At 43.9% G+C, this 14194-nt stretch overlaps 1 protein-coding gene across 1 annotated transcript; it reads left to right on the top strand.

Moving 5' to 3' along the window:
- Nucleotides 1-2563: 2563 nt before the first annotated feature.
- ATP5F1A (ATP synthase F1 subunit alpha) lies at nt 2564-13156 on the top strand. The gene is made up of 12 exons (XM_048850532.2): nt 2564-2723; nt 3859-3937; nt 5802-5971; nt 7913-8086; nt 8176-8342; nt 8520-8668; nt 10255-10406; nt 10542-10766; nt 10897-11004; nt 11715-11859; nt 12235-12385; nt 12944-13156. The coding sequence occupies exons 1-12, from the start codon at nt 2664-2666 to the stop codon at nt 13023-13025; spliced, it is 1662 nt and encodes a 553-aa protein (XP_048706489.1). The 5' UTR covers nt 2564-2663; the 3' UTR covers nt 13026-13156.
- The last annotated feature ends 1038 nt before the right edge of the window (nt 13157-14194 follow it).

Raw genomic sequence — 14194 nt, 5'->3', positions numbered from 1 at the left:
CAAAAAACATTTCCTAAATAAAACAGTCCACTGCATGTACTTCTCCCCATGAAGGGAGGATGAGACAACAAACCCATGACAGATGTTAGTCATGTTGCTTAATGCACTACTGGAAGGTGGGTACAGTAAAGAACCTGAACAGAATATATTAGAATAGCATGTTTTACAGGTTTGGATATAATTTTATGATGGTAAAAAGATCTTTCACTATGCAAAATCGCCCCAGTAAAATCGAGACAATCCCTCTAAAATTCCAGACAGGTGGCAATCCTGGTTTAGTATCATAAAGACGGATCATAGGTAGGGCTCTGTTCTGTCACAGTGGTCGCGGAAGTCATGAATTCTGTGACTTTCCGTTATCTCCTTGACTTCTCAGGGGTCCCACAGCCAGCTGCACTGGTGGTGCTCAGGTTACCCTGGGCATCTGGCAGGTGGGCAGACCCGCAACCAGCCACAACAGTGCTGCTGGAGCGGCCGAGGGCCAGCCACACGGGCCACTTCTCAGGTGGTCCCAGGCAGCTGACCACAATCCCTGGGGCTGTGGGAGCAGCGGCGGGTGGGCAGCCCCGGGGGCAGACGGAGCAGCCACTGCTTGGTGGCAACCCCCCAGCAGCTGGTGTCACTTGCCTTGGTGGCCCCCGGCTAGGGTTGCCAGGTATCCAGTTTTCGACCAGAATACCCAGTTAAAAAGGGACCCTGGTGGCTTGGGTCAGCACCGCTGACAGGGCCGTTAAAAGTCCGGTAGGCAGCGCAGTGGGGCTAAGGCAGGCTCCCTACATGCTGTGGCTCTGTGCGGCTCCCAGAAGCAACGGCCTGTCCTCCCTCCGACTCCTACGCGTAGGGGCAGCCAGGGAGCTCCACACGCTGACCACACCCCAAGTGCTGGCTCTGCAGCTCCCATTGGCCAGGAACCACAGCCACACCTGGCGCGCCTCTGTGTAGGAGCCGGACAGGGGAGATGCTGCTGTTTCTGGGAGCTGCTTGAGGTAAGCGGCGCCGGGAGCCTTCCACCCTGAGTCTGCTCCCATGCCCCAACCCTCTGCCCCAGCCCTGATCCCCCTGCTGCCCTCTGAACCCCTCAGTCCCAACCCGGAGCACGCTCCTGTACCCCAAACCCCTCATTCCCAGCCCCACCCCAGAGCCCACAGCCCCAGCCGGAACCTTCACCCCCTTCAACACCCCAACACCCTGCCCCAGTCTGGTGAAAATAAGCAAGTGAGTGAGCGGTGGGGAGAACGATCAACAGAGGGAGGCGAGATGGAGTGAGCGGGAGTGGGGCCTTGGAGAAGAGGCAGGGCAAGGGGCGGGGTAGGAGTGTTCAGTTTTGTGCGAGTAGAAAGTTGGCAACCCTGCCCCCGGCCGCTGGTGCTGCTGGCCCCTGGGACCCCTCCCACAAGAGCAGCAGCCCCTCGCCCTTCCCATAGCAATGCCCAGCCCCAGCTCCCCAAAGCAGAGTTCCCCTCACCCCGCAGCTAGTAGGGTATATAATAAAAGTCATTTCTGAATTTTAGTTTATTGACTGTGACCTGTCCATGACTTTTACTAAAAAGACTCATGACTAAATCGTAGCCTTAATCATAGGTACTGAGTAGGATAATAGATAGATAATACTTTGCTTTTCTGTTTAGAAGTCCTAAATTCCAAGCTTTCAAAATTCATGAGTCAGGCCACCAAAAACCATGAGATATCTAAGATACCTTTTCTTTTTGCGAATGCAGACTAACACGGCTGCTACTCTGAAACCTTAAAAATAATGACAGGTTTCAGAGTAGCAGCCGTGTTAGTCAGTATCCTCAAAAAAACCCAGGAGTACTTGTGGCACCCTAGAGACTAACAAATTTATTTGAGCATAAGCTTCCGTGAGCTACAGCTCACTTCATCGGATGCATTCAGTGGAAAATACAGTGGGGAGATTTATATACACAGAGAACATGAAATAATTTATATACCTGATCACTCTCGTTACAGTGTGTATGGTAACACCCATTGTTTCATGTTTTCTGTGTATATAAATCTCCCCACTGTATTTTCCACTGAATGCATCTGATGAAGCTTATGCTCAAATAAGTTTGTTAGTCTCTAAGGTGCAAGTCCTCCTTTTCTTTTTTCAGAATCCCATGACTCCAGGATCTGGAGCTTCAAGAAAACCACCAAACATAAGGATATTATTGTGAGAGCTGGTGACACTGCGTACCAGTGTGGAATGGGCACTATCATGTTGGCTATGGGACAGGGTGGCAGGGGTCACAAGTTAGCTCTACCCTCTGCCAGCTTGGACTGGCCTCACCCCTTAGACGGGGCCTGCCTGGGGGAGGGGGAGCTGCTTCTGCTTAAGATGGGTGGGGCCATTTCAAGGGCAACGGACAATTTTTTTTAACGATTTTAAACTGCTTTTTAAAAAAAAAAAAAAAAAACAGGACACTGCCTAAAAACGGTGACAAAACCCCGAAATCGTGAAATAAAAGGTGTAAGAGCTCACTCTGCGGGAGGGGCTTCAAGAACCGCTTCCGGGTCAGGGCCCGCGCTTGCCCCGTCGCGGCGGGGTGAGGGGCGTGACCTTCCCGCAGAAGGGGCGGAGCGGAAGCGGCCATTTTGTGCGGAGTGTGTAAGGCGCCGGCAGCAGCTGCAGGAGACGCTTCCCGCTCGCTCCTCAGCCCAGCAAGATGCTCTCGGTCCGTGTGGCTGCTGCTCTCGCCCGCTCGCTGCCCCGGCAGGCCGGCCTGGTGAGAACGCGCCGGGCGCGGGGGAGCCGGGCGCACCCGCCGCCATCTTGGAGTCCGGGCCTGGGGTGACATTGAGAGGGGCCCGTGGGGCTGCCCGGAGCCGGACCCCCCCCCCCACCATCCTCCTCGTCTGGCTGGGCGCTGCGCGGGGCCCGGCCCCAGCGAGGGCAGGCCAGGCCCGGCCCGGGTCCCTAGGGCGGGAGGAGACGCGCGGGGGTCTGGGAGGGCAAGCGCAGGACTGAACTCCGGGCTGGGGTAGCCCTGGCACCCTCCCGCCCCGGAGCAGGCGCCTTGGAAGCCTTGGGATCCCTGGTGGGGGCTGGGGTGGGAGCGCAGGGATCTCTGAGGCTACTCAGCCCCAGGCAGTGACCCTGGCGAAGGTGAGTGAGGGGCGGTGGGGGCGTCCCGGTCTGACTGGCCTGGCATTTGCTTGTGTTAACACACTGGATTAGACCGTCTTCTGGAAGCCGTGGTGCTGCTTTATGTCTTGTGCAGTCTGCCTTGGTGGCGCCAGCTTCTTAGTTGTTGTCTTTTACCCAAACTCCATGTTCATGGATCTCACTTATGAGGGTGAGAACTTAAGGAGGAGACACTGTGCTTAAATTGATTACATTTTTTTTTAAAAAAAATCCCAGTTTCTGATAGTGCTCTTCTAAAATTCCTTAAAAAAAATCAAACGGTCTTGTGGCTTAAAAACCTTTATAGCAAAGAAGAATGTCATTAAACCCCAAGTGCTGTGAGTGATCACCTTGCTTAAAGCAGTTCTGGAAGATGCTCATACACTAGTGATGAGGACAGCATAGAATCTGAATAGAAAATGCATTAAGTAAACTAAAAATTAGGAAAGCTTTACTAGCTACTTTTAATTATACTAATCTTGGGCCTGATCCTTCAAACTGCGTAGGAGGCCTTCTGTTGAAGTCAGTGGGGTTCTGCATGGGGGTATCCCCAGGAAGCAACTTGTGAAATTGAGGCATTAGGTGTTGGGTTTCTGTCTGGAAATTTTTGTACATGCAGATGGCTTTCAAGGTGGTGGTGTCCTTTAAAATATTGTTTCTCCTGCATGTTTTTACATAGTCAGTAGAAACCCCCAAAAAATTACTGACTCTTTAAACAAAATGCTTTTTGTTGTTAGGTTTCCAGAAATGCCCTGGGTGCAACGTTTGTTGCTACAAGGAACATCCATGCCTCCAAAACTAGTCTTCAAAAAGTTGGTGAGTTCAAAGAAACTTCTTAACATAAGACATACACTATTCATGCAAATGTACAGGTTCAGATTTGCTAACTAAACGGCAATATTCACAGCAGATAGAAAGATGACCTTGCGATATGAGTGCTATGTTTCAGTTTGTAACAGTGTCTCCCATCTCCTTGTTTTGTGGAGATTTGTTTATATCAAACCATCTTTTAGAAGTTTCATAGATATTAAGCTGTACCTTAGTTATTTTGTTTGAATGACTTGGTCAATTGTCAATGGTATGCTCAAACTAGAGAGAATGGTGTGGTAGTCTTAAGCATCAGATCTAGTTTACCTAGACTGCCTGGAACTGAAGGTTGAATTTAGCCCTTCTAAAAGAGATAAAGGGAGTACCATGCAGAAGAGCTTTGAAGTCTTAAACCCCTGGTTCCTGTTGGTTCAGTATTCGTGCTAAACTCATGGCTTTCTCAAGTGTTTGGCTTTGACCCTGTGTCCTTGGTCATAGTTTCCCTGTCCCTCCAGCAGTATGCTTTCTCTGGTTGGCTGTATTTTCAGTGCTGCTGTAGCCCACTAGTCAAGTGGTTTAATACCTTTCAGGATGAATGAAATTTTTTTTATAAAATATAAATGTCTTAACAGCAGGGGCCTAGTTTGTCTACTCTGTTGGTACAAGCTTTTGACCTTAGTTTGGCAGTGTACCATAACCAAATTCTAATGGAGTAGGACACAACTCATTCAATTAAACATAAATTAAAACAAAGAACTAAACAGACTAGATTAATCCGGCTTTGGGGGAAAAAAAAAACATTTGTTAGACTAAACAGATTGAAACAAACCATGTTTTGTGTGTGTGGTGGTGTGTGTTTTTTTTTTTTAAACAAAGCAAGATTAATCTAGCCCGGGGTTGGCAAACTTTTTGGCCTGATGGCCGCATTAGGGTGCGAAATGGTATGGGCTGCGTAGGGAAGGCTGTGCCTCCCCAAACAGCCTGGCCTGTGCCCCCCTCAAAACACCTGACCCATCCAACCCCCCTTGCTCCTTGTCCCCTGACCTCCCAGAGCACTGCCTGTGCAGTGGTGTGGCTGTGTGGGGGGGGGGGGGCGGGGGGGAGGGGCTGGGGGCTAGCCTTGTGGGCCAGGAGCTCAGGGGCCTGATAGGACAGTCCTGTGGGCCGTAGTTTGCGCACCTCTGATCTAGTCTTAGTTCTTTGTTTTGTTTTTCCCTTGCTTTGCAATAATGAAAATAAACTGTTCAGTTTCTTCAATTGTACTTCCATATGCTAATGCAACACTACTACAGTCTGAGTTGTGAATTTTAGGGGAATGTTCACTTCTTAAACTATCTGCTTTTTATGGGAACACTTCTCTGGGCTTTTTTGTAAAACTTTGTTTTTGCATTTACAGAATTTTAATGTTTATCCAGTCCGAGTGAATGCTATAGTAGTCTAGCCACAGTGGAACTAGGTTTAGATCCTGCAACTGGATTAGCCCAGGTGCTCCCAAGTGGAGCCCTGTACACCTTGTTACTGCCTGTCCACCAGCTTCTAACCCCTCAGTGGGTCCAAATCTAATGGTTTTTTTGAGAATTAAGTGGTCACATCTTAATACACTTTAGCCAGCATCACTCCTGAATTCATCATTCTAAGCCTGACAGAGGCGCTGTACTGTTAATGGTGATAGCAAATTCCCATTTAGATATGGGAGCACCTAGGGCTACCATTGGCTGTTCTCCTCAGCAAGCTGTAGTTCTAAAGAACAGTTGTGCCTAAGATCTTGCATTATGCCAGGTTTAACTTGTATTTTCTTGAATTAATGCTCCTAAATTCATACAACTGTTTCAACAAGGTACTGTTCTAGTTTAAAATTATTTGTTCTTACCAGGCACTGCTGAGGTATCCTCTATTCTTGAGGAACGTATTCTGGGAGCTGACACCTCCGTTGAGCTAGAAGAGACTGGGCGTGTGCTGTCCATTGGTGATGGTATTGCACGTGTATATGGCCTAAGGAATGTTCAAGCAGAAGAAATGGTGGAGTTCTCTTCTGGACTAAAGGTAAACTTGATACAACTAAAACTTTGTTTCGGTCTGAGTGATCCTTGTGACGCTAAAAGCGTCATTGGAACTTCTGAGATTTTACTTGATGGCATGCTATGTGCTGAAGCACTTATTCTCTGCTTCATATGGGAGTGCAGGGAATATTTTGAGTAACATTTGTTGTGGAGACCAGAATTTAAATTGGAATCTGAACAATAATGTCACGGTTTTAGCGTGTTGGTATTTAGTTTCCCTCTGATGTATCGCTGTCTTGCTGCTTTATTTCTTTGCATTTTCACTTATCCAGTAAGTCTTAAGATAGAAACTAAACGGAGCAGGTGAACTTGTGAGGGTCTGAAGGAGGGGCTTCCCTAGTTTCAGGGAATGTTTTTTAGTTCAGTGAAGGAACTTTAACATGGATGAATACAGTGCACAGTAATTAGCTGGATTCTTTATTCAGGAGTCAGCAGTCCATTATGAACAAAGTAGTGAGATGAACATATTGTTCTGATCCTCACAACACCTGTGAATGCTTGGTTAGTAACTTATGAGTGACTTTTGTTTTCCATATGACTTGTCTCCAAAACAATGGGAGGGAGCTTGAACTTGATACTAGAAGCCTATGGCTACTCTGTTTCAGGGAGTGAGGTGGTTTTTAATCTAACTAGACATTAGATTGCCAAAACTAGTACAGTGAAGGAGCTTTAATTTAAAGATGACTTGGAAAACACACTTCTCAAAGACTACACTTCCCAGGAAAAGAGTTAATCCAGTATGTGCACCAAAACTTTTTAAAGGGGGCATTGTTTACCCCTTTGAACAGATATTTCAGTTGTCATAGTACTGAAATATTTACTTGAGGGAAATTATTAGTATGTCTCCTCTCAGAGCTAACTGTCAACTTTTTGCTATTCTTAAGCCAGAATTGCTTGTTTTAAGATCATAAGAATGGTCATACTGGGTCAGACCAGTGCTCCAGTGATGCATCCCCTGTTGTCAAGTCCAAGATTTTGGCAATTGGAGGTTTAGAAGCAGTCAGAGCATGGGGTTGCATCCCTGACCATCTTGGCTAATTGCCATTATGGACCTGTCCTCCATGAACTTACTAATTCATTTTTTTTTAACCCACTTATACTTTTGGCCTTTACGATATCCCCCCCACAAGGAGCTCCGCAGGTTGACTGTGGGTTGTGTAAAGAAGCACCTTGATATTTTTTTAAACCTGCAGCCTATTAATTTCATCAGGTGACTTTTTTTGGTTCTTGTGTTATGTGAATGGGTAAATAATACTCGCTTTCTCCACGTAGCCATGATTTCATAGACTTCTGTCATATCCCACTTTAGTCACTCTTTTCTAAGCTGAACAGTCCCATTCTCTTTCATCTTTCCTCTTATAGGAGTTGTCCTGTATTCTAATAATTTTTGTTGCCCGTCTGTTTCTTTTCCAATTCTAATATCTTTTTAGAGGTCCAGTGACAAAAATGGATTTATATAATAGCATTATATTTTTCTGTCTTAGTCCTTATCCCTTTCCTAATGGTTCCTAACATTTAGCTTTATTGACTGCTGCTGCACATTGATCAGATGTTTTCAGAGAACTATCCATGATGACTCTTAAGATCTTTCCTCTGTGATAAGAGCTAACTTCGACCCCATCATTTTATATGTATAGTTGTGGTTTTCCAATATGTATAACTTTGCATTGTCAGTGTCTTGTCATTAATTTAAAACATACCTCTAGAGGTCCCTTTCCTTCTAGAACCAGCTTAACTATAGATACACATCCTCAGTCTACCTGTTGTGGCAACTTTATCTATGGAGAACTCAAATGTGTTTAAGCCTGTTATCATTCAGAATACCTTCATTTTTTGTAATTCTTAGTTCTTGCAACAGTTTAACCAGATATTAATTGAATTCCTGGCTGCTTCATGTTCCATAATGGCATCACCTCTGTTTTAGGGTATGTCCCTGAACTTGGAACCGGACAATGTTGGTGTTGTCGTATTTGGTAACGACAGACTGATTAAGGAAGGGGATGTTGTGAAGAGGACTGGGGCCATTGTGGATGTTCCAGTTGGTGATGAGCTCTTGGGCCGTGTCGTAGATGCTCTGGGTAATGCCATTGATGGAAAGGTAAATATGACAAACAAACTTTGCTGTATCTTAGATCATATAGTCACAATGCTTTGTGAATAGCTACAGAATCTTTCTTTGCTTTCAAGGGTCCACTTGGTTCTAAGATACGTAGGAGAGTTGGTCTAAAGGCTCCTGGGATCATTCCCAGGATCTCTGTGCGTGAGCCCATGCAAACTGGCATCAAGGCTGTGGATAGTTTAGTACCCATTGGCCGTGGCCAGCGTGAATTGATCATTGGTGACAGACAGACTGGGTAAGCAATCTGTGTCTTCTGAAGCTTACTGTCTAATGTCTAAGCTGCTAAGGAGCTCTTCCTTTATTGAAGAAAAGGGGTGGACTATATAAAGCTAATCTGTACATGTGGAGGGAAGAAAACAAAGTAACTTGGACAAATTAGCCATCTGAGTTCTCACTTTCTACTACTTTGCAGCAAAACTTCAATTGCTATTGACACAATCATCAACCAAAAACGATTTAATGATGGAACTGATGAGAAAAAGAAACTGTACTGTATATATGTTGCAATTGGTCAGAAGAGATCTACTGTTGCTCAGCTGGTGAAGAGGCTTACTGATGCAGGTATAAAGAGTTGGAGAAAACACTGGAATTCTTTAAAGTGACTTTCCAATTCAGCTTTTACACTAATACTATTCCTTCTGTGCATTTAATAATGGGTTAACTGGTGCAACTTGATTAACTAATACAAATGTTAAATGTCATGGGAGTGCACAAATCTCTCCAAGAACAAACTGTCTGCTGAATCTCTGAGGCACAAGAAAAGAACCAGCTTGATTTCAGATCCCAAATTGTGTTTTGCAGTACTTCCAGTTGGCAGAAAAAGCACATTCTGTTCTTTCCATGCTTGCCTCAGCGACTTCCAGTTTGACAGTGCTCCTGTCTGGGTGGCTTTTCAGAGTAGAACTACGCTATTGATTTTAATGTCTAGCCAGCCCTTCTCTTTGGCAGTAGGCTGGTAACTATACCTGACAAATTGCTGTGCATTGTACACACTTCATAAAGTAGATAAATGAATGTCAAATAACCTGTGTCTATACTTCATGTGCAGATGAGTTTGCACAAAATAAATGGGGCATTTTAAGAGTAATGATAAGAGTAAAGATAGCAGGTCAGGCTGAAGGAAAGACCTTAATTGTAGTCTCATGGTTAGTAACTACAAATGTTGTAGGTCGGTGGTTCTCAAAGCTGGTCCGCTGCTTGTTCAGGGAAAGTCCTGGCGGGCCAAACGGGTTTGTTTACCTGCTGCTTCTGCAGGTTCGGCTGATCGTGGTGCCCGCTGGCCGCACTTTGCCGCTCCAGGCTAATGGAGGCTGCAGGAAGCAGTGTAGGCCGAAGGACATGCTGACCGGCTTTGAGAACCACTGCTCTAGGTCAAAAAGAAGGTTCTTCTTTGCTTACCTCTATTTTGAATTCAATAGTCTTTCACTGCTATTTGAAAATACCTGACACTGATCATGGAGATGTACTGCTTTGCTTCATGGGCAAGTGGTGTCAACTTCTGGCAGGGGGGAAAAGGTTGAACTCTGCTGCAGTACATTCTCACTCTAACATGCTGTAGTCCCATGGAGCAAAGGTCAGTGATAACTTTGCAGAAGCTGAGAAATTGTTACCTTGGAGTCACCTGAGGAAGGAGCCCTTCAGCTTATGCATACTTCAGCAGATAATGTAATACTATAGCAGCAGCTTCATTTCAATTTAAACTATAAATATCTCATTAGAGGGAGACCAAAACAGTGACTGAATTAGTCACTAGACTTCATCGCTATTATAACAGGTTTCTGTGAGATTTTATTTTCCTCTATCTAGGGAAAAGTGTATTTTTGTAAGCCGAAGATAGTTTTGCTTGCTATTCTTTGCATCTTAATTTGAGATTGGCAATTTGACTAAATCTTACAGTACATGTAAACATTTATCAGATGCAGTTCTTAAAGAAACCTATCCTGATAGAAATTTTTCTGCAGCAAATTCCCTAATTGGGGAGTCAGTAACTGAATTGTCTTTGTATTTGCCAAACAATTACTGTTTTAGTAATATGACCTCAGACGTCCATTTTTATGTCCAACGGGGTATGTAATCTAAGAGGAAGAGTCTAAAGTGGTTTTTAAACAAAGCAACATTTATCAATAACTGTCTCAAACTCTTTTCAGATGCTATGAAGTACACTATCGTGGTTTCTGCAACAGCATCAGATGCTGCTCCTCTTCAGTACCTGGCTCCTTATTCTGGTTGCTCCATGGGAGAGTATTTCCGAGATAATGGGAAACATGCTCTGATCATTTATGATGACTTATCCAAACAGGTAAAATGAAATATTCCCTATTTCAAGAAACTGACATAGCTTTGGGAACTTAACACTGGAATTTAAACAGATGTATGATTTAAACTTGTCTTTAGAAATTTGTTACTTTTCTAAAGCATTTTTCTTTTTATACAGGCTGTTGCCTACCGTCAGATGTCTCTGCTGCTGAGACGTCCACCTGGTCGTGAGGCCTACCCTGGTGATGTGTTCTACCTACACTCTCGTCTCTTGGAGAGAGCAGCCAAAATGAATGACTCCTTTGGAGGTGGCTCCCTGACTGCCCTTCCTGTCATTGAGACTCAGGCTGGTGATGTGTCAGCCTACATTCCAACTAATGTAATCTCCATCACTGATGGACAGGTAGGATTTAAGAATCTATTCCTTGTGTGCTGGTGTAATTGAGTGATCTGATAAGTAATCAACTATGCACTTTAATAGTGAGTAAGTCTGTTAGTATTTAGGTAGAAACTTCAGAAATCTCTCTCTTCAGATCTTCTTGGAAACTGAACTGTTCTACAAAGGCATCCGTCCAGCCATCAATGTTGGGCTGTCTGTTTCCCGTGTGGGTTCTGCTGCCCAGACCAGAGCCATGAAGCAGGTGAGCATAAAATAACTCAGATGTTAACGGAACACTTGCTGTTTAAAAACAAAGACCTCTAGGTCCTGTTCTATACTCATTTTCACTTCTTTTTGCTAGCGTTTAAGATCGTAACACGCAAAGTAGCTGCACACTTAAAATGTCTTCACTATTTACATAAAGCCAGTTGTAAATGACTGTAAACTCCCAAAGACTAAACCTCAAGAAACTGGTCTCAGCTTCCTGTTTTTGTAAATATTTTTGGAGTTATAGAAATCCCCCCCCCCACCTCCTCTCAATTTAGACATGATGAAATCAAACAGAAGTATCAAACTATTGTCTGTGTTGAATCCAGACCTGAAGGTATTATCTCTGATCAGACTTGTGGTAATCTGTTTAATCAAAATATGAAGGTGATAAACGCTAACTTTAGCTTTAATGTAAATTGCAACATTGTTCTCCACTTACAAATTTACTTCAGGATGCAACACAGCTCCACTACCTGAACTTCTGCTTACCTTCTCAGTTCTTGACAGTCTGTTTTTCTTCTCATCCTTATGCACATTATGGTGCTCTTTTTTATGCTTAAAAGTGAACATAATACCCATCATATGGACCTGAAATGAACCCATGTTGCTCTGATAGCTTTCTAAGGAAAATAAGTTAGAGGATTTTAGCCACTTGCAAAATGGAGCATAAAACCAAACCCAATAATTTTTCTTGTATTTTAGGTGGCCGGTACCATGAAGCTAGAATTGGCTCAGTATCGTGAAGTAGCTGCTTTTGCTCAATTTGGATCTGATCTGGATGCTGCTACTCAACAGCTGCTGAATCGTGGTGTGCGTCTGACTGAGCTTCTCAAACAAGGACAGTATTGTGAGTTCCCTGTCTTTTTTTATCCAACACTTAACTAGCTGGGGAAGAAACAAGTCTGGGTCCATAGCAAGGTCAGACCGGCTGCAGCCAATGGGAAACACTTCAGTCCTTTTGGGTGACTTCTGGTTCTGATATGATGTTGCTAGGCCACTAGAACTTTGACTACTAATCATCAGGTCAGCTTGTTAGTACAGCTACAATAACATAAAGCTGAGTAGTTGTGAACAAGTTATGTGCAGAATGCAGTCTTCATTATTTTTGAATCATCTTGTTGCACATACACTGAGCTTTCTAGGGACTCCTGCACAACTCTGAGCTATGTTCTGAGGCCAGAAATACAGGTTGGCTAACACTACCCTCTTCTCTTCTGTGCAGCCCCCATGGCTATTGAGGAACAGGTTGCAGTCATCTATGCTGGTGTAAGAGGTTACTTGGACAAACTGGAGCCCAGCAAAATCACCAGATTTGAGAATGCTTTCCTAGCCCACGTTCTGAGCCAGCAACAGACCCTTTTAGGCACAATCAGGTATATGTGTCTTCAGTGTTCCCACTTTTATTTTAAAGGTGATGTATGCATAAATACTTCAAACACAAAGATTAAGATTCTTATTGGTATGTAACAGTGGAGTCTTGAGCATTGAAACTGGATTTTTAAATTGTGTAAGTAGAGAAGGAAGGGATGAACTATTTGAAGGATAGCAATGGAGGGCACATGACCTGGTCTCTAAAACTTATCTGAAGCATATTGGATTATCTTGAAGTAAAGGTCACTGGCAACAAACAGAACCTCATTTAACCTAGATACTGAGATTTGTGCCAGAAGTGTACTTTTCTTCTCACCACAACTGAAGTCTTGTTTCCACAAAATAGTATATTAACTTCAGTAGTACACTCTAAAGTACAACTTGATGCATTACCCTTGCATTCCTGTTCACTCACTTGCTAGCCTGCCACAGACCTCCCACTTACTAGTTAGCAAGATTCTAGATCACATTGGTGGTGGTGGTTTTTTTGTCAAGGGGGAGAGGTTAAGGAATGACCTATTTGGTCTGAAGTGTAATTTGTGCCTGTCTTTTTCTAACAGGACTGATGGGAAGATCTCCGAACAGTCAGATGCCAAGCTGAAAGAAATAGTCACAAACTTCCTGGCTACTTTTGAAGCATAAACGCTTAACTGTTCTAATATGCCACACTGTTTGTCACTGATAATTCTAGGGCTCTATCTCCATTCTTCAGAAGTTTGTGTGACTTGACTGTACAGATATCTCACTGAGAATAAAAGGTCCCATGTGAAAAAGCTCTAGGCATTCATTATAAACTGACACCTTTCTATCCAGGTATTCTAGGTGTGTATACATAAACTACTAAAACACCAATTTAAAATTTTAACTGATAAAACTCCCTGAAACGTTCCCTACTCATTGAAGTGCTGTTTATAATTCTGGAAAGCATGTGGAAAATATAAGGCTCAAATTTTGTCACAATACTCAGATCAGATTTTGCTTAATGTAAAACTATTTGTCCAGGGATGGCATTGAGAATCTAAAGTCTTAAAAGCTAAAGTCTGGGTCCCTTCTGGTTCACTTATCAATAGGAAAAGATTCTGTAGCTGAAATGAACAGCTCAGATACATGGTGGGCTGGTAGCAGGTGCCCAGATCATAATGACAGGTACTAGAAACCACTTAAATCACATTCTCCTATAGCTGTACTGGCCCTGCAGCATAAAATATCTGCTCAATGCATGTATTTGGAACCTGGAGAAGCATGCATTGAGTTAGGACTGTCTAGGAATCTTGAGTTTGGAGCTGTCAGTCTCCTGATCACAATCCCACTTTACAATCTTCCCTCCCTCCCCCTCCCCTCCCCCCCCCCCCCGTAACCAAGAGCCTCTATAAATGGACTTTGTAGCAAGTCATGAACTTGAATTGAGGCTGAGAATTCTATCCGCATTCCTACCTAACACTTTTTGGGACACTTCCTAGAACAAATGGTTTCTGAATATGTTCAATTCCCTAATGTAGAAAACTCAAGAGGGGTAAAGGACCATTCTAAAACTCATGCATATGAAAGGCCCAGGTACTACTTGCCCCCATAATGCTAATTTCAGTTTGGGGGGGAAAAAAACATAGCTATTTGGGGAGAGCAGGGGGATATTTAGTAATGTTCACTAAGTCTCTTAAGGGAACTGAAGTTTACAGTAAACTTGCTATTTCATTCTTAATTGCTTTCAGCTCTGGCACTAGCAGTTTCTATTGCTTGAGGTATAATGTACACAGCATGTGCCAGTAGCCTGTCGCAGCTTTCAAATCTGTATGTGTCTCCCACTTTTGACA

Source organism: Caretta caretta, chromosome 5 (assembly GCF_965140235.1).
Source record: "Caretta caretta isolate rCarCar2 chromosome 5, rCarCar1.hap1, whole genome shotgun sequence".
Taxonomy (NCBI): domain Eukaryota; kingdom Metazoa; phylum Chordata; order Testudines; family Cheloniidae; genus Caretta; species Caretta caretta.
Note: the sequence above shows the minus strand (reverse complement) of the source record. Positions and strands in the feature narration are given on the sequence as shown.

What these genes read in the sequence shown, in the direction of transcription:
- ATP5F1A (XM_048850532.2), top strand. Translation starts at nt 2,664, where the DNA reads ATGCTCTCGGTCCGTGTGGCTGCTGCTCTCGCCCGCTCGCTGCCCCGG. An exon ending in ATGATGACTTATCCAAACAG is followed by an intron (nt 10,407 to 10,541) that starts GTAAAATGAAAT and finishes CTTTTTATACAG; the next exon opens with GCTGTTGCCTACCGTCAGAT. An exon ending in ACCCTTTTAGGCACAATCAG is followed by an intron (nt 12,386 to 12,943) that starts GTATATGTGTCT and finishes TTTTTCTAACAG; the next exon opens with GACTGATGGGAAGATCTCCG.